The sequence below is a fragment of the Crocuta crocuta genome, unplaced genomic scaffold (assembly GCF_008692635.1).
Source record: "Crocuta crocuta isolate KB4526 unplaced genomic scaffold, BGI_CrCroc_1.0 scaffold466, whole genome shotgun sequence".
Classification (NCBI taxonomy): domain Eukaryota; kingdom Metazoa; phylum Chordata; class Mammalia; order Carnivora; family Hyaenidae; genus Crocuta; species Crocuta crocuta.
Window position 1 is genome coordinate 5,995,653 of NW_027529672.1, and position 26,891 is coordinate 6,022,543.

The window sequence follows — 26,891 nt, forward strand, 5'->3', positions numbered from 1 at the left end:
GAAATGCTGAGGTCTAAATATAACGCAATATGTATTAGTCTATAGGAGTAAAAGTAGAGGAGATGGAAGATATCAAAGAACTAAATGGTTGGAGAGGAAACCCATGTTCACGGATAGGAAGATTTTATATGGTCAAGATGTAGTTCTTTCCAACGTGATCTAAAAATCAAACAGTCCTAATCACAATCCCAGCTAATGGTGGATATCAGCAAACTGATTCTGAAGTTTATACAGAGGCCCAGAATGGCCAATAGCACAACACTGAAGGAAAACAAGGTTGGAGGACTGAGGCAAGCCTACTTCAAGACTAACTAAAAAGCTACAGTAATCAAGACAGTATGGTGTGGATAAAGTAATAAACAGATGAGTGGCACAAAAGAGCCCAAGAGTAGACTGGGCTAATTTTCAGCAAAGCCACAAAGACAATTCGGTGGAAAAAAGATAATCTTTTCAACAGATGCTGCTGAAGTAACAGAAGATTTCCATGCAAAGAAATGACTATCGACAGACTTTCCACCTTTCACAAAAATTTAACTCAAAATGGACCATAACACACCAGCCGTAAGACTCCTAGAAGACAGAACACCTAGATGACCTTGGGGGTTGTGATGACATTTTAGGTGAAACACCAAAGGCACAGTCCAGGAGAGAAATAATTGGTAAGTTGGACTCTCTTAAAATTAAAAAAGTAGTGCTCTGTGGAAGACAGCATCTAGGGAATAAGACAAGTTGCAGGCTGGGAAAAGTATTTACAAAAGACACATGTGATAAAGGACTGTTATCTAAAGTATGCAAAAAAAAAAAAAAACCTTTAAAACTTGGGAAGAAAATGAACAAGCCAACTGAAAAATGAGCCAAAGATATGAACAGACACCTGACCAGTGAAGATACACAGGTGGCAAGTTACCAGATTAAAAAAAAAAAAAAAAAGTTGAACTTCCTACATTATCAAGGAAATGCAAATTGAAATAATGAAATACCTCTACACATCTATTAGAATGGCTAACATCCAGAACACTGACAACAGCAAATGCTGGAGAGGAGGTGGAGCACTGGGAACTCTCGTTCATTGCCAGTGGGGATGCAGAATGGTACAGTCACTTTGGAAGACAGTTCGGCGGTTTCTTACAAACTAAGCATAATCTTGCCATACAGTCTAGCCATCATGCTCCTTAGTATCTACCCACATGAACTGAAAACATGTCCACTCAAAATCATGCACACAGATGTTTATAGCAGCTTTATTTCTAGTTGAAAAAACCTGGAAGGACCAGGATGTCCTTTGGTAGGAGGCCATCTGTGGGTCATCAGTGCCCTCACAGGCCCCCTATGGCACCCCGCAGGATGGGCTGGCCATCCTGATCTCATGGCCATGGTTAGGGAAAGGACTTCAGGTCTTTGAACTTTGTCACCAGGTTCTACTAAGCCAGCAAGCCAAGCAGGGGCTTTGTCAGTTCCCTTTCCATTTTGCAGTGGAGACAGTCCTGCGCAGCCACCTTCCCTTGGTGAGTGGAAGATAACACAGAATCTGTGTCCATGTGGGCCCAAGGTGTGACTGGCCCCTTGAGCTATGCCCTCGGCTTGGCCACATCTGCTGGCAGAGCTTTTGTGTCCATGGGTTGGGTTGAATGACTAAAGTTGAGTGATCTCATTACAGAGTACTTTATTTAATTAATGTTTCCCTAGTCTGTTGCTGATGTGCAACCTAGAGGTTCATTAATCTGAGTGTCAGACAGCATTCCAAGGCCTGAAAAACCGTGTGCCAGTTCTCCACCTTTTCCTGAGCGTGTGTTGTGTTTAACCACACGACAGGCCTGCTGTACCAGCACCATGACGCTTTCGGAAAGCGCCCCAGGACTACAGAGTGTGCTCTGTTTATGGGGCCGCACGCATACCTGGCAGGCTGGACCGCACGCTGACCTAACACGGACGCTGTGCTTGGATGGCACCTTCGTGGAGTGTTTCCACATCCACAGAAGCTCAAACGGCAGAGCATAATTTACACTTCTTGTAATTTTTTTTTATTTTTAAGCAGCAGTGTGGAGATTTCATAGGCCAGTGAGCCCACATGGCCGTCCCCCATATAGACTGGCCAGGGCCAAGGGCCCCAAGGTTTCGATTTTGTGGTCACCCTATCCTCACTAACACATTGTATCTCCTTAGTAGTCGTGCACTTTCAGCTGAGACCCCCTCTCCCCACCATTATGTCATTTCACGTTCAAGTGTACCTCTTTGCATGCACACGATTTCTGCAGAGCGGTAATTTTGCCTCACAGACCTGCACTGTTTACCGGGTCCAGGTGGGGCTGATTAGCCTCATGCTTTGTGACTGTGGTTCCATTAGCAGCTCACACGCACTGAGCACTCTCCATGTGATGGGGACTCTGTTGAACTCTTGGTGCAGATTTTACTTTCAGTCCTCGATGCTGGGACCCTCGTTTTCAAGTTGAGGACTGAACTTTAGAGAGAGAATGAGCTCAGATGGTTAGTAGTGGCACAGAGGACAGGAATGAGTACACCTGTCACCTCACAACGTGAGCTCTCTGCTCACACGCCAGGAAGGGTGGATTCACCATGGCAGTCTTTGCTCACCGCGCCGTGACCACACAGAGCCATGCAAGTGGCTCGTACTTGGGAGAGTGAGCTGGTTTTGAAGTTGGCCATAGCTTCTGTGTTGACCACTTGGTAGAATCAGGAGTGACTCTCACGTCACCACCCTGCTGTCTACCTTGAGGTCTCCTTCATTCCATGCTAGTTCATGTTTGTTTGTTTGTTTGTTTTAGTTTTCCACTACCGTGTTTTCCAGGAAGGGATCTGAGCAGATGGACTGCCACCTGGAGCCCTGGCCATGCACTTGGGGCTCCCCCACTCCCTTGCCCCAACCCCCTCCCCTCTTGGCATACACATAGTAGCTGCTGATTGGATATTTATTGAATAAATGAGTAAGAAACTAGTAAATCTGAACATACACTGCGTCTTTTCTCCTTCCCATTATGTGAGCCTGAATTTGGAACATCACCTGCTACATAGAACAATGTGCTCCTTCTGAAGTGACGTTAAGAAATACCAGTGTTAGGGATGCCTGGGGGGCTCAGTCGGTTAGGGTCCAACTTCGGCTCAGGTCATGATCTTGTAGTTCGCGAGTTCAGGCCCCGCGTCAGGCTCTGTGCTGACAGCTCAGAGGCTGGAGGCTGCTTTGGGTTTTGTGTGTGTTTCTCTCTCTTTCTCTGCCCTTTCCTGCTCATGCTCTGTCTCTGTCTCTCAAAAGTAAACATTTTTAAAAATTTAAGAAAAGAAAGATCTGTGTTACCTTAAGGCTGTGTGGTTCCTGAGCACCCTACTGCTGTCCCAGTGGTACCCAGGGGTCACGAGTAGGGTTGAGTGGTTGTGGACAGGCACAGGCCCATTTTCCCCAGCAGCAGTACTGAACTGATGACAACAGCCACACCTCTCTTGTGACACCGTACACCAGCCTTTAGCCAAGGAGCAAAGTCCCCAACCACCACCACCACCACCACCCCCAACCCAGGGTGGCTCCTTCCCATCACCAGCCAGAGATTCCACTGTCTGTGTGCCCCAGGCTCTGTGCTCTGCTCACTTCGGCCTCCAGCCTGGGCTTTGCAGACAGTCCCAGGGACTCCTAGAAAGTAAGTGCGCTCTCGTGTCCAGAGCAGAGGGAGAACCTCCGACCTCCTCTGTTTGTCATGGATGAGGACTGACTGCAGGTGACAAATCTAATGCCAAGTGTGAAAAGCTGAAGAAGCCGGCAGCAAGCTGTCTCACAGGGTTGTCCGCAGCAGCCCCCTCTCCGCATCTTGGCCCTGGTCCCTGCACCCACCTGGCCAGGCAGCAGGTCGAAGCGCCCCTGGCCTTCCGTTTTCTCTCTCTGCCCAGGAGAACTTCTTAGCGTGAGTGCAGTGTGGCATCACAACGGGCCTTTGCCTGGCCTTCCCTCCGTCCTTGTCGCCCCTGCAAAGGGCACATGCATTCGTTACCTGTCCTGTGGCGACCTCCTCTACCCACACCTGCACAGCCTCGTCCTCATTTGAATAGGTGAGACACCAAAGAGAGCTGCACAATTGGAGCGAGATTCCATCACTCAGAATTCAGTCACAACTTCTTTTGAATTCTTCAGCTGCCCTGCGGCAAAGGCTCAATGTTGATACTGAGATTAATCCCCAAAGAGCCCCTCATTTCTCTGCAGAGAAATTAAAGCTTGCCAGTTTTCCTTTTGCCTGTCCTCCTGACAGCTCTGTCAGTAATGATATGCCTTCTCCATGGCATAATCCCTGTCCTACGGTAAAGAATAATTCATTAAGAAATTAAGGGCTTAGCGCCTTTCTGTTAGGTTGGTCTTCAAAAGTTAGCTAAAATTATTTAACAGACCTTAGGGCTGTTTTGCAGAAGCTCAAGAAGCTGCATGGGTGGGGACCATGCAGACCCACCCACCCCCTGTGGATTTGTCAGCAGTATTCCCAGAAATTAAGTCCAAGGACAGAGCATCTCTGTGTTGGGCCTAGGCCTGTGGGACACTGCCCTGCGTCAGGAAGCAAATGATGTTTAGGCTTTCCAGGAGCAGCCCAAGAGGCCTCCTGGTGAAGCTGGCAAGGCTCCCTTTCCACTATTCGGGAGGGCTAGCAGGAGGCTTCTAGAAGTTCCCAGCAGGATGCACAGGAGTTTCTGAACTAGGCTGGGAGCAGGGTGGGGTGGTACGTATACACATTATTGTGTATTTAGCACGAAATGGCATGGGTCCGAAATGCTGTCACCTGATCCTTTGTCTGCCGCATGACTGAAGCCACCAAAGGGAAAGTGTGATGTGATGTCAGTAGTGGCCTTCCTGTCGCTGACTCGGTGGATAAAGGGACATCAATGTTGGAAAACATGGTCTTGCGTACACTGATAGCATTGTGTCTTTTTAAATCCAATTCTCCATCTTTTTTGTTGCTTTGCTCACAAGGTTGTGCAGGGAGGGAACACTGCTCCTGCGTGTGAGCGTGTATGGGAACAGTGTTCAGTTCTTTTTGAGGAGTGGGCCGGTTGGAGGGCTGGTTAGGGGAGCTAGGGGTGGGTCCCAGCAACCTGGCCATGAAAGCTGGGAGAATGTAATTGGAGAAAGCGAGTACCCCAAAGGAGAACAGCCTAGGTGAGGTGAACAGGGGCCCGGGTACAAGAGGCTCAGGCTTGGTTTTGATCCCCCCTTTTCTCAGTGGCCCCCAACACTCAACATGCACTCAGGTGCACATTCTTGCCTGTATCCTCCTTCCCTCCCCCTCGGCATTTTCACACCGTGTGTTTCTCTGTGGTTCTGATACTGTTCGGAAACATTTAACACCTGTTCAGAGTTGGTTCTGCTTTGAGCTGAATGACAATTATTTGAATGGTGAAGGGTGTTAATACATAATTATTCACATTCGTACCAGGACATTCACAGTTTAATCATCTCTCTGTAGGCTTCCTTAAGTTGGAGCTTACAGTCTTGGGCATAATTCTTTTGTTAAATAAGTTTCGGGCACTCTAATTATCAGGAAGGTGAGTACAAATACACGCAAGGGCCGCTGTGAGAATGTCATGCCCCCTTCACCTGGCGAGCCTCGCTGGGTGAGCGCGTCATCTCCCCGCACGTGCGCGAGGCAGAAGCTTCATTTCCAAGGGCTAATAGTCCAATCCGTCTGTGAGATGAGCTCTGTGATTGTGTTCTTGTGCACCCAGGACCAGACAAGCATGCGAGAGCATTTCTATTCATGAGCGCGGTGCCCTGCTCGGCCTGGCCAGGCTTGGAAGGGGACCAGCTTAACCGTTTAGACCCTGTGTGCATCTGGACCCCTCTGTCTCCTCAACATTACTGAGGTCCCCAAAGAGCTTGGATCGTGAGGGTTATGTCTGTCTACATTTCCCAAGCAGGAAATTAACCTGAAGATTTCTTAAGGCTTTAATTTCTTTTAAAATAACAATGAATTTGCTATATGTTATCAAAAATGATCTATTTTATACTAAAAAGACTATTTTCTAAAACCAGAAACACTTATTGAGAAGACTGGCATTTTTTCTGTGTTTGCCAGTCTCTTTAACATCTGTCTTAATGGAAGACAGCTGGATTCTCCTGGCTACCCTGTCATTTAATCTATTGTGGTATCACAGGCCACTATATACTTGTGAGAGCAGGAGAATTAAAAAGGCAAGTAACGTCTTAGTGTTGCTGTGAAAATCCCCCTAAACGGGTCTCAGGGACCCCTAAAGCTCCCCAGACCACACTTTGAGGACCACTATTCTAAAATACCAAAGATTGGGGCGCCTGGGTGGCTCAGTCAGTTAGGCATCTGACTTCGGCTCAGGTCATGATCTCATGATTTGTGTGTTCGAGCCCCGCATTGGGCTCTGTGCTGACAGCTAGCTAAGAGCCTGGAGCCTGCTTCAGATTCTCTATCTCCCTCTCTCTCTGACCCTCTCCTGCTCATGCTGTCTCTCTCTCTCTCTCTCTGTCTCAGAAATAAATAAAACATGTAAAATAATAATAAAATATCAAAAATTATATTGCTCCCAAAAGTTACTCATTGTCTATACAAAGGGATAGTAAGAGTTTGTGTTGTGCATTCTAGACACTTTTCAGTTTTATTTTTCTTAATTACATCCCAAATTCTTTTTTTTTTTTCTTGGCCTTTAGCTAGAGATGCATACCACTGTGGTTCTTGTTAACAAATCCACATTCACCTGTGTCATACACTCACTCTGGCATCTGCTAGATCTAGATCCAGAAGCAAGGCAGAGCCCCGAGCCATCACCCCCAAGGTAGCAGGAGGGAATTGCACACCCACATGGACTTTGGGGGCCCAGGCACAGGCAGCATCACCTTGCACATCCTTCTTCCTTCCCTGACCTGTGTTGACATTAGTCAAGAAAAGGAAATTTAGGAACTAAAGGCACCATGTTGCTGGCAGCAAGGCCAAGCACCACCTCCAGTGGGTCAAGAATACACATACAGAACCGGAAGCAGAATGCCATGTGGTGGGGCCCGGGCCTGTCTCCCGGGCTGGCAGGGTAAGCTCATGTATGGCCAGGATGCAGTCCTCCACGGCAGGCCCATCCCTAAGCAGCCCCAGGCTGTGGGGGACACCACCCGCCTGCCTTGCCTGGGTGGGGGCAGAGGGGAGTATGGGCCATCTGTGGCTAGCCCAGAAGGGAGAGGAAGGTAGGCAGACCAGCGTGGGGGCACGAGGGTCTGCTGGACACTCCTGTCCCCTCCCAGACTGCCACTTGGCGAAGCATGCGTTCTCGTGGGGGGAGAAGAATCCAGGGATGGACCACCAGCCCTTAAATCTGCACGGCCCTGTGGACAGAGCGCTCTTCCCTCAGGTCAGCTCTGACAGCCTCCACGTGGCGTGCACCTGCACGCTCATCCTCTCCAACCAGGATGAAACCAAGATGGGGGCGGGGGGCAGGACGCAGCCCAGTCGTGAACTTCCGTGGGGGTGCTGAAGGGGTGGTGAAAGAGCATGTGATGCTTATAACAGGCCTGTGCCTAAGAGCCCGGGCCTTCTCAGTGTGCCCTCAGACAGCCTGCTCTGTCCTGAGCCCATGGGGATCTCACCCGCCAGGGAGAGGACAGTCACCCCAGAGTCATGGTGGCTCTCAAGGGTTCAATACGGTACAGCAGGTTGTGTGGTGCCTGGGATGCAGTAAGTGCTTAATAAATGTCAGCACTTGTTATGAACCATTGTTGATTTGTAAGCAAATTGATCAGAATTTCCAAGTGAATTTTCAAAATAGTAACTGTGCCCGTTTCCTCAGCATTGCTCAGAACCTCTGAGGGACATTTCTTTCAAAATAGCCTTTCTAGCATTGGTGGTATAGTGGTGAGCACAGCTACCTTCCAAAATAGCTTTTCAACCCTGCATCATATACAACCGGCCAGGCATTTATTGATTACCTACTGGGTACCAAGAACCACGTTCAGTACTCTGAAATACTTCACACGTTGGCAGTTTTTCTTATGCGAGAATAGATATGATTGTGGAAAGTGGTTCAAAACTCAGCCCCTGACAATGGCGGTTAGGCCAGCAGAAGCCGTTTCGGAGCCACAGGCATTGAGGCCGTCTTTACTTGGCACCTTATCAGTTGGTCCAGGGTGTAATACCCAGAGGAGTAGTTGAGTATTTTCTGAAAAGGGGGGTAGGTGGTAGTACTTTCCAGAGGTTTCCTCTGGAAGCCACATGCCTTCATCTTCAAGCGTTCTGTCGGCTTATCTTACAACAGAGCCTCGCGCACAAGTAACCATCCTGGGTGCGGGCCCATCCTGAGGTGTCCACCAGCGGCTAAGAAGGAAAGCTCAGAAGTGTTGGCCCCTAGGGCCACAGGGGTGTCGGGCTTGGAACCAGATGCCCACCAGAGACGGCAGCTACTGTTTGCACTTAGTTTTCACAGAAGGGTCTCAAAAGTTTAGGCATTAGTGTCTCTTTTTGGGGGACAGAGGCCGATTTTCTCTGACTTGTCCATTATCAAAGTCACTGGTGTAGTTAATCCTCCACACGGTCACTATATGCACGCCAAACCCCCAGGGTTATCTGCCACCACTCAGCCACGGTGTGGGTCTCCACTTCCTGGAGGAAGTTGGTAAGTGGGCACTGAAGAGGTGCGAGCCCAGGATGACTCCTCCAGAACAGAAAGCCCTGGCCAAGCCACTGAGCTCAGGACTGGTGTGCAGACAGACACGCACCCTGTCACCAGAACCCACATTGGCATTATGGTGCACAGGCCCTACCCTCCAGGCCCCAGGGAGCAGCAGACAGGAGGCCAACACCCAGCCAGCAGGGTGGACAGTAGTCAGGCCATGGCATCGAGCCTGCTTTTGCTGTTTGTTCAATGAGGATAGTGATGCAAGCTCTGCACAGTGTGTGTTGAGGACTTTAGTGGAAGATCAGTGACAGCTTCTAAGAGCTCAGGAAGCTAGTGTCTGGGAAGGCGGGACACAGAGCAGGGGCCCGGGGTGGGGCCAACTTTCTTCATGTGTCTCCTTCCCCACCATGAGCCAGAGAGCATGGAGCTGTGCCCCCGGAGAGGCCAGGCTGTCCCCGAGTGTCTGAAACATCACTGCGGACACAGGCCTGCAGAGGCTGGCTGGCCTGGGTGAGCCACGTACCTTAGAGAGAGAGTAGCAGGAAGGTACCTTCTCTTTTGTGATGTTGGAGGCCGTGAATTCCCCCTCTGTATACAGCTTTAGCGACCGTTAGCTGAAAAGCTATTAGAGCCTCTCACATGGGGTGGATAGGATCCATTGGTATTGAGTCTTGTCTGCGTGTCTGTGATCTGGGCCTTCAGCAATGCCTGGGTCACAGAGGTCCACGCCTGGGAAAGGCTGCAGCACAAGGTTCCCCCAGCTGGAAAACGGCCCTCTGGTTTAGCCCTTGCAAAGATGATGACAGTAGAAAATGGAGTGGCTTGTGCATGGTTCTAGATGAGAGCCTCTTCTCACTTCTGAAACAGCCACTGTCTGCCCAGGCATCTTCTCCAGTCTCCCCTGTTTGCAGGATCATTTCCTGTATGTGAAATGCCTCCCTTCTGCCCGGGAAACTCCTGCCCATCTGTCAGGACCCAGGCCCCCCGGCCCCCTGACCCCCTATCAGTTGATTGGTATCTCTCCTGGTCTCCTTGCTCCGGGGGACAGTGGTGGTGCACACCAGCCAGTGCCACAGGGGTTCGTAGCCTGTCCTGCAATACATTAGAAATAAAGATGTAAGGGGCGCCTGGGTGGCTGAGTTGGTTGAGCGTCCAACTCAGGGCATGATCCCAGGGTTATATGATCAAGCCCCCCATCAGGCACCACCCTGAGCTTGGAGCCTACTTAGGATTCTCTCCCTCTCTTCCTCTGCCCCCTCCCCCACTTGTGCGTGCTGTCTCTGAAAATTGAAAAAAAAAAAAAAGATTGATATGGGGCTCTGTTCCCCGCAGTCATGGCCAGTCTGCCTGTTGGCAGAGCTGTGGCCATGTGTGGGTGGCCATGTGCCATCCTGACCCGGATTGCGGGTCCACAGTAGATTTTCACATGCTTGCATATGACACATGCACTGTCCCGCTGTCAGGAAGCTCAGGCCTGTGCAGGGGTGCTAATCTGACGTCATACACATATGTTTAATTCACATCGTTTGGTTTGGTAGGACATGTATAAACAAAAATGCTGTATTCCTGAACCTTTGGAGTGACCTCCTATAAGCTTTTTTTCCCCTTTGTTTCTTCTCTGTTACTTCTGGGTTTGTGGAGGCTGTGGGGAGCATGGTGAAATAAAACAAGTTATTTTCGCAGGGACCTGAGGCGGGCCCATGAGCGCCCTCCCCCTGCCAGACATGGCCCAGTTCCCTGGCCCAGGAAAGCCCACTGGGACCCGCCACTCTGGCCAGCAGCTGCTACTCTTGCCAAGCGTGTCTGGGAGGCTGTAGGGCTGCAGGGGTCCCATGGGTCTCAGTACTTAGGACAGAACTGCATCCCCAGCCATGGGCATAGGTTGAACAGCTTCCTCTTGGCCTAAATGGCCTTAGCCTCCTCTGCTAATTACAGGAACACCTGAGTGGGGCTTGGCAGATTGCAGTAGACACCCAGTAGTCAGTTCTAGGCCCTGGCCAATCACAGGGAAGTGGAGCTGCTCTGTCTCCCGTGGCAGGGGTGCTCTCCCCTGACCACAGTGTCGTCCCCAAATGAGTGCAGGGAAGACCGGGCCCGATGCTCACACTGAAGAGAGGAAATCATTTGCAGGGAATGTGACCAAGGCTCTGCTGTAAGTGGACATCTTGAACGTCAGGGAGATTGATTAAAGACCAAATGATTGGAAAAGGTTTCCTTCTATGTTTTCCAACTTATTTTTTTTATGCTAACATGTAGTAAAACTGCAGCACTGAGTTCTAATACATGTATAGATTTCCATAGCTGCCACTGTAATCAGGACTCCATCATCCTAAAAGCTGCCTCCTGCTGCCCCTCTGTTGTCACTGCTGCCCCCCCACCCCCACCCCACCTCTCTCCTGATTCTTAGCAACCACCGGTCTGTTCTCCATCTCCATGACACATGGACATGGACTCGGCATTTAACCTTTCAAGCCTGGCTTCTGTCATTCAGCTTAATGCCTTTGAGATCCAGCCAAATTTTTGTATGTGTCTGTAGTTTATGCCTTTTAACTGTCATATTCCATAGTGTAGGTATACCTTTGTTTGTTTACATAACTTTTATTATAGCCATTCTAATAGATGTGTAATGCCATCTCATTGTGGCTTCAGGTGGCATTTCCCTTATGGTTATGTTGAACACGTATTCAAACATTTACCATTTGAATGAACTATCAGTTCAAGTCTTTTGCCCATTTATTAATTAGGTAGTTTAATACTATTGACTCTAGAGAGTTCTTTATATATTGTGGTTATAAGTTCTTTGTTGAGTATGTTATTTCCAAATATTTTTCCCCAGTCTGCAACTTGTGTTACATTCTGTTAATGCTGACTTTCACAGACCAATTTTTTTTGTCATTTTGATGAAGTTCAATTAATTTTTTTAATTTATGGATTGTTCTTTTGATGACACATCTTACTAAGAATTGTTTGCCTAATTTCAGGCCACAAAGATGTTCTAAGTTTTCTTTCAGGTTTTTCTTTTTTAGTTTAAAGTGTTACATTTAGAGATATGATCTATTTTGAATTAACTTTTTGTAAGGTCTGAGATTTATATTATGATTCAGTGTTTTGCATGTGGATATCCAGTTTTCCAAACCACTTTTGAAAATATCCTTTTTTCATTGAAATGCTTTTGTACCTTGGTCAGAAACCATTTGGACATACTTGTGTGTGTCTCTTAGAAATCTCTATCAGATTCCATCAATCTGTGTGATTACCCCTTTACAAATTTCATATTACCTTTATTCCTATAGAGCATAGTAAGTCTTAAAAACTGTTAATGTGACTTCTCCAACTAGTTTTTTCTTTCCTTTTTCAAAGTATTTTGAGTATTCAAGTTCCGTTACCTCTCCATGTAAGTTTTAGAATCAGCTTGTCTGTATCTACAGTAAATTCCCTGGGATTTTGACTGGAATAGAAATAAATTTTTAGATCAGTTTGTGGAGAACTGTAATTTTTATATTGAAGCTTCCTATCCATGAGCATAGTATGTCTCTAAAATTACTTAGGTATTCTTTGATTTCTTTTAACAGCATTTCATTTTACACATAAGGATCTTACATATAATTTTAGATTAACATCTAAGTATTTTTGTTTGGAACTATTATCACTAACCTAGAAGTGTGATTTTGCTGTGTTGACTTTGTATCTAGTAACCTAGCTAAACTCATTCAAAGATTTTTTTTTTTTTTTTTTTTTTTTTTTTTTTTATTTCTAGGAGNACAGTTTTCTTTTTTCCAAAATGTTGGACTTTTATTTATTTTTCTTTATTGCAGTGGCTAGAACTTGTACTATGGTATTGAATAGTAGTGGGAATCCTTGCATTTTTTTTAATTTTGAGGGAAATGCATTCATTTTTTTTCCACAATTAAGTATGATAATTAGCACTAGAGATTTTTTTTTGTCAATACATTTATCAGGTTGAGGGTGTTACTTTTCTATTCCTAAATGGTTGAGAGCTTTTATCATGAACAGATGTTGACCTTTGTTTTTGCTTTTTTTTTTTTTTTGCCTCAGTTGATACATGACTTTCTTAGACTATTATTATTATGGCTCATACTTGTTCATTTTTAATAGTTTGAGAAGTTAATATAACTGGCACCCACCTTCCACCAGCCATTTAATTAATCGATCAAGTCCAGTATACCATAGAGCAGTATGAGAATCTTTAACCTGTACCTCCATGGGAAACAACTTTATCAAGTAGAGTGTGTATATGCAATTCCTTTTGCTTTTAGTCTTACAGATTCATTTCCAGAGTTGCTTGGATCACTAGTTTTCCTTTCCAACTTCAGTGAGGTTGTTCATATGTTCATAAGTTGTAATACACTTAGATTTTCTTAACCCAGTCTACACCCCTTCCTGGGATCTGCCAGTCTTCTAAATGCTTTTGTTGTGGTTAATTTGTATATGTTTTACATATAAGAGTTTTCTGTCTCTATTGCTTTTCCTTTTCAAAAACATCACATAATTGGGATCATATACTATGTAACTTTTTCAGACTTGTCTCTTTCACTTAGCAAATACACATTAAAGTAACTCCATGTCATTTTGTGGCTTGATGGATCACTCTGTTTGACTGAATAATATTCCATTGTATGGATGTTCCATAGCTTATCCATGTTATCTATTGAAAAACATCTTAGTTGCTTCCAGCTTTTATCACTAAGTGAATAAAGCTGATATAAATATTCACAGGTAGGTTTTAGTGTGGCCATACGTTTTCAGATAAGTTGAGTAAATACTCAGGACTACAATTACTGGTTCATGTAGAAAGCCTCTGTTTAGTTTTAGAAGAAAGTGCCAGATTCTCTCCCAAGTAGCTGTACCATTTTGTGTTTTCATCAGCAGTGAATGAACATCCAGGATGCCTCACATTCTCCTCAGCAGTCTGTACTGTTGGATTTGGAGGTTTGTGTAGCTATTCTAATAGGCATATAATTGTACCTTGTTTTAATCTATAATTCCCTGATGACAAATGATTTTAAAAATCTCTTCATATGCTTGTTTGTCTCTGTATATCTTCTTTGCTGTGATGTCCTTTTACCATTTTATAATTGGTTTATTTTCCTATTGTTGAGTTTTAAGAATTTTTTCTATAGTTTGGATGTAAGTCCTTGATCAGATATGTGTTCTGCAAATATGTTCTTTCAGCCTGTGGCTTTTCTTTTCAGTAACTTAACAGCACTTTTCACAGAGCAGAAATTACTTTTAATAAGGTCCAACTATTTTTTTTATGGATCATACTGTCTCTAAGAATTTTTCCCTAAACCCACAATTATCTAGATTTTTTTCCTGTGTTACCTTCTGAAAGTTTTATAGTTTTGCCTTTTAGTTTTAGGTCTACAACACATTTTTTAGTTAGTTTTTATAAAAGATGCCTGGTCTGTATCTAGAATCTTTTTTTTTTTTTTTTTGCATGTGGCTTTACAATTGTTCCAGAACCATTTGTTGGAAATACTGTCATTTGTCCATCGAATTTCCTTTTCTTCTGTATTTGTGCGAGTCTGTTTCTAGTCTGTCCCACTGATTTATGCCCTGTCTTAATTACTGTAGCTTTATATATAGGTTCATTTTTCAAATATTGAATCCGCTTTTGACTCCTCAAACTCCACTTAATTTTGCTTTCTTATTCTTTTTATATATTGCTGTATTTGATTTGCCAGTGCTTTGTTGAGAATTTTTACATAGTTAATGAGAAATATTAATCTGTACCTTTCTGGATTCTGACTTCTTCTGGTTTTCATATTGGAGTAATTCCAGTCTCTTAAAATGTTTTGGGAAGTGTTCCCTTCTTCTCTGTTTTCTATAAAAGATTATCCTGAGTTGATGTATTTCTTCTTTAAATGTTTGATAGAATTTAATGGTGAAAATATCTGGCCCTAGTGATTTCAGAAGGTTTTTAACTGTCAGTTAATGTTCTGTGATAGTTATAGGACTGTTCCAGTTGTTTATCTTGTCTTGGATGTGATTTTGGTAGTTTGTAGTTTTTGATAATGTTGGTCTGTTTCATCCATGTTGTTCAATGTTGTGCATAAGAGTTACTTGTAGGAATATTTCGTTCTCCAGTTAATGTCTGTGAAGTCAGTCATGACATCCCCTTATTTATGCCTAATGTTGATAACTTGTTTCTTCTTCTTTTTGTAATCAGTCTTACTAAAGCTCTATCAATTTTATTGATCTTTTCAAAGAACACAGTTTTGGCTTCATGTATTTTACTCTATCATTTTCCTTATTTCAATTTCATTGGTTTGTGCTGTTACCTTTATTATTTCCTTCCTTAGTTTTACTTTGCTCTTTCTTGTTTAAAGTGGAAGCTTAGATTATTAACTTGAGACCCTTCTTCTGTAAAATACACATATAATACTATAAATTTCCCTCTAAATATTGTTTCAGCTGTATCCTGTAAATTGTGACTTGCTGTATTTTCAGTTTCATTCAGTTCAATGTATTGTTTTGTAATATCCCTAAAGACTTTCTCTGTGACCCATGGATTATTTAAAAGTGCCTTATTTTCTGTCCAAATGTTTGGAGTTTTCCAGTCATCTTTGTTGTTAATATCTAGTCTAATTCCATTATGATCAGAGAATATGACTTAAATGACTTCAGTTATTTCAAATTTGTTAGTTTGTTTTATGCCCCAGAATACGGTGTATCTTGGTCAGTTTTTAGTGTGCATTTGAAAAGAACATCTATTCTGTGATCAAGTAGTGTTGTGTCAATGTCAGTTGAAACCAGTTGACTCGTGGTGTTTTTCATGTCTGTGTCCTTGATTTTCTGTCGACCACTTCTGTTAGTTACTGAGAGAGAAGTGAGGTCTCCAAGTGTGATTGTGTGTTTGTCTAATTCTCCTTTCGGTTTTGTCAGTTTTTGCTTTATTTGAAACTCATTTGTTAGGTGCATAAAGGTTTCGGGTTGCTATGTCCTTGTTGTGAGCTGTCCCTTTGTCATTATGTAGAACTCCTTTTTACCCCTGGAAGTTGTGCTCTTCAATCTACTTTGACCAATACTAACTTTTCTTAGATCACTGTGTTTACATGGTATACTTTTTCCATTCTTTTAGTTTTAACTCCTCTGTGTCTATAATTTAAGTGAATTTCTTGTAGACAACACACACTTGGGTTGTTTTTTCAATCCATCTGACACATTGTTATTTTTCATTGGTGAAGAAAGTTCATTTACACTTAAAGTAATTACTAATATGATAGAATATCTATCTAAACATTTCATTTATTATTACTTTATTGTTACATAATTATTTGTTTTCTCTCTTCTCTGTTTTTCATTTCTCTTTCCCTTTCCCTTCTTTGGGGCTATTTTAACTTCTGTTTTTTAGCTTCTGTTTAACTGTTAGGTTATTTTACTATTTTCTCTTTATAGGGATTATAATATTGCATACTTAACTTTCAGAGCAATCTGTCCCAGTCTGCCTCCTTTTTTTAAAGAACTCAGCAGAAGAGCAGTCCATGATATTTACCCAGATAATTACCATTCCTTTTGTTCTGCCTTTACTGCTAAGCTCCCAGGCTGCCCCCTCCAGTCTCCTGTCCCTTCTTGCTTAAAGACCTTCCTTCAGCGATTCTTCTAGCTCACGTCGACTGGCAGCACTTTTGTTTCTCTCCGAACGTGTCTTAATTTTAGCTTTATTTCTGAAGAGGTTTTTTTTTTTAAACTGGATATAGAATTCTGAGTTTCTTTCTCATCGTTGAGCACTTTATAAAATCGCTGTTTTACTTCCTTCTGACCTCCATGGTTTCTGATGAGAATTCTGCTGGCATTCAAACTCTCAGTCCCTTTTAAATAATATATCATTTTTCTCTGGTTGTTTCAGAGATTTTCTTTGTCTTTAGATTCCACCAGTGTCATCATGATACATTTGGGAGTAGATTTCCCTGGGCTTGTCCTATTCCTGGTTTACTAGCTTTCGACTTGACATTGTGTATCTTTGGCCAGTGATCAGTGACTCAAATTTTTTCTGCACTGTATTCTTCTTCCTCTTCCCCTGGAATTCCAGCCACACTACCATTAGACAGTTTGGTTTTGTCCTGTGCGTCACCTTTCGAGTTTTTTGTTGTTTAACATGTTTTACTCTGTTTCTCAGATCAGATCATTTCTGTTGGCTTCAGTTTATTGACTCTTTCCTCTGTCGTCTCCATTCTGCTGTTGTGACCATGCAGTTTCTATGTTTTGTATTTTTCTGCACTAAATTTCCATTTGCTTTTCTTTATAACTTGTATTTCTTTGAAACTCTGTATCTTTTTCTTTCAAAGGTATTTTCCCCATCTTGCAGCATTTTTATTGCAGGTCCTTCAAAGTTACCAGACAATGTATATGAAATTCTCACATCATGCACTTTAAGTATCTTACTGTTTCATTTGTCAACTAATCCTCAGGACACCAGGGACAAAATTTTGTCACATGATTCTAACTTATGTGGCATCTTGGCCTTGATGTTTGTTAATTATCTCTTCCAAGACGAGTTGAGGGTTTTCTGATTCTCTGTTTGCCGAGGCACTTTGGATTATACCTGATCATTTTGAATGTTAGGTTCTGGGACTCAGTCTTGTGTGAGTGCAATGTATAGATAGCACTGCTGTTTATTTTTAGGAGGCACTTGACCTGGATGAATTCAGCTTCCTCGTTCAGACCAGGTCTCTGCAGATTGTGGTTTCAACATCCATTCCGTTGTTTGGACTCCACAGTGCTGTGCAGGTGTGCCGTCCTGCAGATGCGTGGCCAGTCTGAAACCCTTGCATCCATCCTCCAAGTCTTTAATGCAGAGTCTGATATACACATGCACAGGTCAGGAGTGAGTCCAGGAGTGTACAAACACCTTGTCAGCCTGCTTTCCCAAGCTTCTCTTTCTCTGCAGTCTTCCCTGCTCCTTTCCAGTTCTCAGGGATCCTGTTTGGTCCTTGCTCCTAATCTGGCCTTACTTACCCACTCACCCACACACCTCCTGAGACTGCACCGACGTTCAGAGCCAAGCACTGAGAGGACAGAGAAGAGCGGCCAGGGCTTGTGCACCTAGGCGCCACAGCTGCTCCCAACAGAAAGAGACATGGGCCTCCGGATTGCTTGGGGGCTGGGGTGCAAGAGCTCAGTGATAATAGCAGGCGATTCCCCCACTCAGAGCATCAGGAGACCCTTCTCCCTCCTCAGGGAGAGAGAGAGAGAGAGAGAGATGAGACTTGCACACTTAAGCTGTGGGCGCACAGCCGTGCATCTGCACCTGAGTGTGCCATCTAGCCGCAGCCTGGTGGTGGAGAGCCCAAGCCCTGAGCAGCTGAGGGACAGCCCTCCCTCAGGAACCTGCACCCTGCAACAAGGTCACCTTGAAAGAAGGATTCTCCCCGATGGATTCCAAAGCATGGTGTTCTTGCTCACTCGGGAAGACAAGGCTGAGTCTCAGCCATGGTCTTAGACAGACCTGGTCTCCGGGCCCAGCCCTACCACTGAGCAGCTGTGTCCAAGCGTAGCAGCGCATGGTGGGGTACGGGACATGTCTGTCCAGGGAGCTCTTGTGATGCTGTTTATCACTGGGGAAAAGGCAGAGGCCCAGGAGAAGGGGACAACTCATCCAAGACACTGGACCCTGATGTCTGCCTTGGCCTCTAGTCTGTTCCTCCCGTGTACGTGGGGACTACGGCATCTGCGCGGGCTCCCTTCTCGGAGCCGTACGTGGCTGTGTCTGCCCAGGCACACCAGTGAAGGCTGCCTTGATCTCCACTCTCACAAGTGGCATGAGGAGAGCTCACACATAAAACTCTGGTGTCCATGACATAGAATGACATCTTCCCTGGCTGCTGTTGGTGACCCTGTCATGAGCCCCTAGGAGGCTGATGACATACAGTCCAGCCAGAGAGAATGTAGAACACAGGCTTGGGCGGGTTAGGTGCTCCTGGTCGATATGTGTAAGTGGCCACCCCCGCGGAAACGAAAACGGCAGCGTCCTGAAGAGAATGGAGCTCAGGAAGCAAGCCCCCTCCAGCAGAGCCTCCTGTGGCCGCAAGGCCGAATGCAGCCCTGCTTACGGTACCCAGGCCCCAGGAGAGGCTGGAAAAAGGATGGGGAGGAGCGGGGGAACATGGCCAGCAGAGGCCGTTGTGCACAGCTCTGGGGTCATGCCTGCTCCCTGGGGAGACCGAACCGGGTGGGGGAAGGGTGATCACCCAATGGCTGCCCTTTGGGCCGCCTGCAATGATGGTCCAGCCGCTGAGGACTTAGTGGATGCCTCCAACTCCAGAAAATAGATTTTCCACATCAGCATGTTAATTTTTATGATGAGGCTTCACCCTGTTTTAGAATGATACTTAACAGCTGACAGTGTCAGTCCCTCCTCAAAAGGAAAGCCGTTTCATGGTCTGATTTTGCACGGGCTGGGGTCAAAGGCACTGTCGCCGAGCGCCGCTCCGACTAATTAATGCATTTGCTCCCTATAGGGTGAAATTGGGTTCTCAGTTACATTTATAACATGACATGCTTAATTGCTAAATATTGCATTATTTGAGCCATTTTTCCTAATACTCAGCCTGGTATGCACAAGGTGAGAAATTATTTCCCATGAAAAATTGACAGCAAAGCTGAAACTGGTAAACTCTGTGCTCACATACAGACACATGATTGTCTTATCCTACGACACCACACCTGGAAGGGCAGGTGCTCCGTGCCGTGGCACTCGCCCCTCGGACCTGTCCTGTGGCCCTGGTGAGCTCACACGCGCATCTCTCCTTGCAGTCCTACAGCTTTGGGAACATTCTGGGCTCCTCCCCTGGCACACCTGGGCGGCATCCCTCAGAACACACACAGCAACCCCTCTATGGTATGAGGGAGACTGGAGACGGGCCTCCACTGGTCTCTGTGACATGCTACTTTCGTCAGTCTCTTTTCTAGAACCCTCGTCCCTGAAATCGAGGTCTCCCCAAGTCATCACCAGGTGGCCGGCCTCCTCTTTCTTCTTTTGTTTTTGTGGGTGTGGTTTTTTTTTTTTTGGTATGTTTTTGTTTGTTTGTTTTTAAGTGAGGCGTAACAGCCACAATGGTAATGATGAACAGTTTGATTTCAAACCCCTTTCTGAAGAAATCACAGTAAACAGAGTGTGTTTGCCTAAGGAAACCCTGCGAGCAATCAGCCAGTAACACAACTGCATGTGCTAATGAACCCAAAGCTGTTAATGTGGTTTCTTCAGTTAAATTGATTCATGAATTTTGAAGAGAACATTATCTAATGAATTTTCTTTGAATAGAAAGCAATTAAAAGGACAAATCAGTCTGATTAACCCCAAAGTCACCCTCCTGCCACAAATGGTGTACAGTTTGAAATTATATCATAAAAAACTAGAGCACATTTGCTATCTTTTTGCCCTCTACTAATCCATGTAAATTAATGAACAACAAAGTTAATTTCTTTGATGACCCTGTTCTAGTATCACCTGGATTATGCTGATGTTTAATTTGCTTAATGTTATAATAAAGACTAAACAGATTTTTTTTCCCAGTGAAGTGATTATCATTCCCTTCAGTTAAGAAGTGATTTTTATTATTTAACACGCATGTAAGGGTGTGTTTCCTTTAAGAACCAAATCGCACTTTGCCAGCCTGGCACCGAGTGTAATTAGTGCTGTTACGGACACACTCCGGGACACCACCGCTGCCCGGGAGCCGTCCCTTTGTTGTCGCCGTCGGGAACTCCCGCCCCCGGGGGGCTCACCACCCCCACCATGGGGGACACAGCTCCGTGTCCAGTGCTCCTGAGCCGTGTGCTCCCTTTGCAGAGACAATAGGCATCGATTCAGACCAGCCCCCTTCACAAAGCTGGAGGCAGAGGGAGAGAATGTTCTCATGCGTTCACCTGTTCATTCCCACAGCAGGATGAGGAGCAAATGGAATTTGATGTGGTCGGTCAATTAAAATGGGAATAAAGTTATTTTATTTGTGCAGCCCTGTTCATTACAGATGCCTGTAGCCAAGGTCACCGCCAGCCCCACGTACGTGGTGTTTGGCATTCTGAGCCTGCTCGCTGCTGGATGCGGATGCCTAGCATAAAATCACAGCCCGGCCCATGGCTCCTTTTTCCTTGTGTGTCCCAACTGAAGTTGGCAATGAACCAGCAGTAGAAGAGGCTCTGAAGTCAGTAGGCAGGCATGGCCTTCTGTTCTTATGAATATGTGCACACCCCAGTCCTGGAAGGGCATTGCGTGATCCTTCCTGCGTGGGACTGGGGAGGGGGGCAGGGAGTTGCAGATCTGGGGTGCACAGTGGCGGGATGGCTGTGAAGGGGCCTGCCCATGTGACGGGACCATGCGTGGAGGCCACATTTTCATTGACTGTAGCCCCTCTGTTTCCGTTCACATGTTTTCTGTTTCGGGACCAGCAGCTTTCTACATCAGAGCCGCAGGAGCTGCTTGTCCACATAACGTCATTCTGCATTCTCCCTTTCAGAGTCATTCACCAGACAGGTGCTGTGGAAGCTGCTGAAGGTTGTCAAACTCGGAGAAGTGGTTTCTTACCAGCAATTAGCAGCCCTGGCAGGCAAGCCCCGAGCAGCACGGGCCGTGGGCGGAGCGATGAGGGCCAATCCTGTAAGTCCCTGTCAGTGTGCGTGTCAACAGGGCCACAGGTGGCCGGGGGGTGGGGGGTTTGACATGGCCCTTGGTGGGCCTGGGGCCCTGTGCTGTGTGTCTCTGAGGCGGCCTGTGTGGCACCACGTGGGGAGGAGAGGAGAGGAGGCATTTGTGTAGGGCCCCCAGAAGAGGTGTGGGTGGCCCCTGCTAGGTTACACCCCTGTCCCCCATTTTTGGTGAAGGTGGTAAGGAAGCTTTTCCATGCCAGCACCCATCTCCGTGCGTGTTGTGGCCACAGGAGGAGAAAGCCTGGAGACAGCAGTGGGTGGACATTTGTCCATTCGTTCAGTGACTGGGTGTATGGGGTCCCTAGTGTGCCTGACACTCTTCCAGGAGCCAGACGACAGACAGGCTGCCCATGCAGAGCATCGTTCTAGAAGGAAGCACACGCTGGGGTCCAGACACAGCCCTAGGACCATGTTCTCTTAGACCAGTCTCTCTAGGCCTGACCGTTAGGGAGGGTGGAAATCTGACACATGAGGAAGGACGCCCGGACGTGCACCCTGCCAACTGGGATGATTCGTCACCTTCAGACATGTCTTCTTCAGGGGTGGCTCNTTCTTTTCTGAGAGCAAGAGACAGCGTGAGCAGGGGAGGATCAGAGAGGGAGACACAGAATCTGAAGCAGCTCCAGGCTCTGAGCTGGCTGTCAGCACAGAGCCCGACGCAGGGCTCGAACCCACGAACTGTGAGATCATGACCTGAGCTAAAGTTGGACGCTTAACTAAGCCCCCCAGGCGCCCTATATGAGTGTGATTTTTTAACTTCCTGATAAACTTTGACCTGCATGGTTCCTTGGGAAGGACCGTCTTCTCCCAGGTTGTGACTCCATGTTGAGCAGTTGGGCCCTGCTCTGGATAGAAAGACGGCTGGGACACTATGGCATCCTGACTCCCTTTAGTGCTTTGTGAGTACGTTAGAAGCTGGCAGGACTCTGCCTGTCCTGTACCCGTACAGTCGCAGTGCCCTTTGTCCCAGATCTTCATCCGTGTTGTAGCCCCGTTTCTACTCTCCGTGCCCTGTGCGTAGCATCAGTCACTCTCCCTGCTCACACAGGTTTGACTTGATTCCCACCGTGTGACGCAGGCAGCTGGGTGCCGAGTCGCTCCCCCTGGGTGTGGCTGCCACCCGTCCTTGCTCCAAGAACAAGCATTCTTAAAGGACATGGACATATCAGTAGCCCCGCACCTGCCTTCTGTGTGATGACAGCAGTTTCTCACTCTCTGAAAAGGAGACGCCGTCACTGCTCAGCGATCACGCTCGTGGCAATATTCAGAAACATTTATTGTTCTCAACCAGCATGACTCTCTTCTCCTGCTATTAATCTCGATGAACATCTCTCTCCAGCTATGGCCTCAGTCACTGAAATTTATAAAATAGGATCTCCCAAGGCTTACAACTCTAATGTCCGTAAAGCCCACATATTGACTTCCCCACCTCACGCCCAGGTCGAGAATGGCAGTGACGACATCAGGAGGGAGCACCGTGCAGGCGCTTGGTCCCTCCTCTTGGTGCTCTCCTGCGCCATGAGCGGCCAGGATGGGGGAGGAAGCCCTCGGGGCCTGTCCACGTGTCCCTCTGTTGTTGGGCACCACACAGGGACCCTCTGGGCAGGGCGGTTGCAGAGATGCTGGTGGCCGCAGGGCGTGGTGCGACTTCCTATGGTGATGCAGACGTGCTGCAGGTGCGCCTGCGAGCGGAACCTCAAAGGTGCAGCCGGCATCTGCTTGGCCTCCCAGGGAACCCTGCCATCGTCACGGGGTTCCCTTGAAGTTGATTTAAAACCTCCTTGGAATGGGCTGGGGGCATCCAAGAGGCGACCCAGGACCCTGCCATGGCTGACGCTACCACAACTTGGTGCTGGCAGCGGGAGGCCCAGCCTCAGAGCCCCCTGCATAGGCTTCAGCACCAACAGCGCAGCGCTGAGACCTCCTCACTGATAATCTCTCTCTCTTTAGGCTGAATAGAGCAATTGTATCTTTCGGGAAGGAGAGTAAAAAATGGGTTTGGAATGTTGCAAAACACCATGAAGCTCATTGTGCATTAATTCCTTAGGTGGCTTGCAATAAACATGAACACATGCTGGCTCGTATTACAGCGCTTGCTGTTGGCGTGAGCTTCTCTTCCCGCCAGAGGAAGGGTTGCTTGTTGCTGTTTGGGGCGGGGGGTGAGGGGGTGGCGCTGGTCCCATCCTGAGCACTTGATTTTTCCAAGTTTTCCACAGAGGACTCACTAGGCCAGGTAGGACGGTTTGGCAGACTTCTGGAAGGTGCACCCTACCACCCATTCACCATGGAGGATGGCCAGCCTCCCCGTAGTTGAGACTGGATACGCCTCGTGCCCCTCCCCCACCAGAGCACCCTTCCCTTCATCCTCAGACAGAGTTTGCTAAATGCAGTTCAAAGGCGATCAATACATTGCACAGAGAGTTTCCCCACTTTTTTCTAAACAAACGCATTCCTGAGGAGTTAGTTTATTCACAGATTGCCATGAGCGTTAATGACCCCCCGAGTCTTGTTCTGCCAGTCACCCAGATGGCTGTTGATAAAGATTTAGCATCATGTTCTAAGTGTCAGGGCCGTCAGTGGGGCTGAACCATTTGACCAGAAGAAAAAAACGCACAGGGAGCTATTGATTACAGCTTCCCGGTGTCACTTGTTCACCAGGATTTAGGTATTGATGAGGCCGCAAGTGAAAACAAGCCCTCTCCCTTGTGGGCTGCTACCACAAGAACAAAGGCGAAGTTGGAAAAAATATTCAGCCAGCACCAGAATCAGAGGGATTCCGTTATTGATTGAAAGGCCCCTTCGTGTTATTTTTGTTGGAGACAAATCTATGGGTTTGGAAGTTTTATAGCATTTGAGAAAGGGTCTGTGTAAGTGATGGATTCACGTATTGGATGAATTAGATTTCACAGCATGAAGATTTCAATGCAGCTGTGATATGAGCTGCTTGGTTATTGATAAAAATTACATTTTATGCAGCACAGGCTTTCAAGGAGAGGGTATAGAGGGTGCGGATCCCTTGAAACGTCCGTAGGGCACAAATACGTTTTGGCAGCCTTCGTTATTTTAGTCGTCTGAGACCCACCACCAGAGTGAACACAAACAAAAGTGGTGCTCCCCACTTCTGCTGTAAAGACTGTGCTTCTTTGGCAAGTCACCTGCCATCCAGCAGTGTGTGCATGAGATGAAGTCGGGTCAGTCGCCGTCACTGCTCTTCCCAAGGAGCAGTGCTGTGGTCCGCATGATGCATGGAGTTGGGGGGTGGGGGAGAATCTGAGCCTGCTCCTCAGGTCGGCCATCGGGTAGGAACATTGTAGCAGTACCTAAATGCCTGTGAAACTAACTTGAATTTAGGTTCTACGTCTTTCTCTGTCAAAACTTGAGTTTTAGGTTATCGTGTCCTCAAAGCAGTTATTAATGTGACCATTGTATTTGATAAAACCCTCAATTAGAGTCAGTAGTCCAGACCTGAAATGTTCTGTTTCTCCTCCCGAGATGACGGGGATGGCAAGCAGCTTGCGGGACGGGGCAGCCACAGGGGCTTTCTCGGTGTGCGAAGTAGCAAAGACGAGAAGCCAGCTTTCCCCCAATCCCCCCTGACCCGGCGGCTCGTTCTTAGACCCCCCTGAGACTACACGCATTCCCATGGCAGCCCAAACTTGCAGACAGATTGGGGACTGATTTGTGATATGGGGGAAGTTAGGTTCTCAGCACCCGAGCTAGGTTACCCACGGGGCCAGCTGGCACCCAGGCCGCATCAGCGACCCCCTCAGGCAGCTGGCAGAGAGGTGTCACAAGGGCTGGACTCCCCTCCTTGCCTCCAGACCACCGTGGGAACCTGGGCAGGAAACGTACCCCAAGGCTCACCACACCTGGCCTGGGGCTTGTTGGAGGACATGTGATGCGCCACAGCAGGCACAGGGCACGCTCCCCTGGTGGCATAATCAAGTGCTGGGACTGGGGACCGTGCCATCTGCCCGGGGACGGGTGCGGCTCGGGGCCCACAGGGGGCACTCTAGGTGGGTAGTTTTGTATGGCCACAGGGCGGCCATATGCCATGAGAAAACACCCCACACATGTGTTCAGCCACTTTTCTAGAAACTCAGCTGATTGGTGGCTGGTCACTTTGTCCAGTTCAGGTCTTTGGAGGTGGAGCTTGATGGTAGGGGAGGTGAATCTTCTCTCTGTTGAGCTACAGACTTAGTGGAGGGACTCTGACCCTTGGGGGCCCTGCAGGAGTAGCCGTTTTTCCTTGCAGGACATTCGGAGCACAACAGCCACACGAGTGCACCAAGAGTGGCCGGTGAGGGTGGGGCTGGGGCTGCAGGTGGTGAGGCAGGATGGGAGCTGAGCTGTCCCTAGGCACCTCTCAAGGCCCTTCCAGGGTGGGGTCTGCTGAGGATCCATCCCCAGAGCTGGGGCAGTTCCTGTAGCCGTGCCTGCTGGCTGTTCTTCACGGAGCCACCTCTGTGATCCACACGAGAACTGTCACCCCAGCATGTCTTGGGCCTTCCGTGACTGACCCCCACCCATCTCCCTGCACCCCAGTCAAGATGCAGCCACTCAGGACTGAGGGACCCTGGGCACGCCCTCTCCTGAGAGGTTTGAACTCTGCTGAGAACCCACTGTATGCTCTGTCCTGGGAAGTGTCGGGTTCTGAGTAACTGCTTGTTGGGATCTTGAAGCAAAATGACCGTTCATCCCCCAGAGCCCCTGCAGTGGGACCAGAGTGTGCCCCCTGCAGTTGATGGGCTCTAAATAGTGTCCACTGGCTGCCCGTGAGGGGAGGTCAACCACCTGAGACAGGCTCCTGTCCACTTTGTCTTTAAGGGGCCACAAGTGCCATCCCTTTCTTTTCCTCCTGTGTTCTGGGCCAACTGAGCCATCCATAGAGGACAGCAGGGTATTAGCTTTATTCGAATAAAAGCTCATCTAGAGAGGCGCTATGGCCACGGTGGGCTTCCCAGGAATTCTGGCTGGAATGAGCCCCCTCCCCACCCTGTTACCAGCCCAGCAGGGTCAGGTGGTGATGACCTCTGTGCTGCGGGACAGGACCCCACGTGGGACCAAGCTGGCCGTTCTCACGCCTTCCTCCCAGGATGGCTGGTCAGTGAGTCTTCCTCCCCTTGGGCTGGGGGTAAAGGGTGGGGTGGCGTGTCCCTCCTTCCAGTGGGTGCCCCACCCCATGGAAATCAAAAGCAAGGGCAAGGCTCGCTGTGCCCACCTCCACAGTGGACTCCATTCTGAGAACAGACACTGAGCAGCTCTGCCAGCAGACATACGTGGAGCTCCTGTCTGTATAGCCCAGGCCAGTGGCAGGAGGACCCAGGTGCTCCCCTGGGGACTGCTGCTGAAAAGGAGCGTCCCCCCATCCCCGCCATGGAGAGGGCAGAGGCCTCCTCCCCTGGCAGAGTTGACTGCAGGGAGTGTGTTAGGTGGGATTGTTGGCCTGCATGTGGCTGTGGGAATAACAAACTACTCATGTGACCATGGCCCTGACTCAAAATCCAGGACCTATGAGCTCTGGCCCCCAGTTTGAGATGTGGAAGATCAGACACCCATGGGTCTGTACTGGGCCAGCTCCAGGCAAGGGCAGAATGACTGGCAGGGCC

The 26,891-nt window shown here is 47.4% G+C and overlaps 1 protein-coding gene across 5 annotated transcripts in view; it reads left to right on the forward strand.

Moving 5' to 3' along the window:
* The window catches only part of MGMT (O-6-methylguanine-DNA methyltransferase), a 284,287-nt gene that overhangs the window by 255,840 nt on the left and 1,556 nt on the right, over nt 1-26,891 (forward strand). For all 5 annotated transcript variants that reach the window (XM_077762983.1, XM_077762985.1, XM_077762986.1 and 2 more), the window contains one exon: nt 21,093-21,232. In XM_077762983.1, coding sequence (XP_077619109.1) covers nt 21,093-21,232 — 140 coding nt within the window. The remainder of the gene's footprint in view (nt 1-21,092; nt 21,233-26,891) is intronic.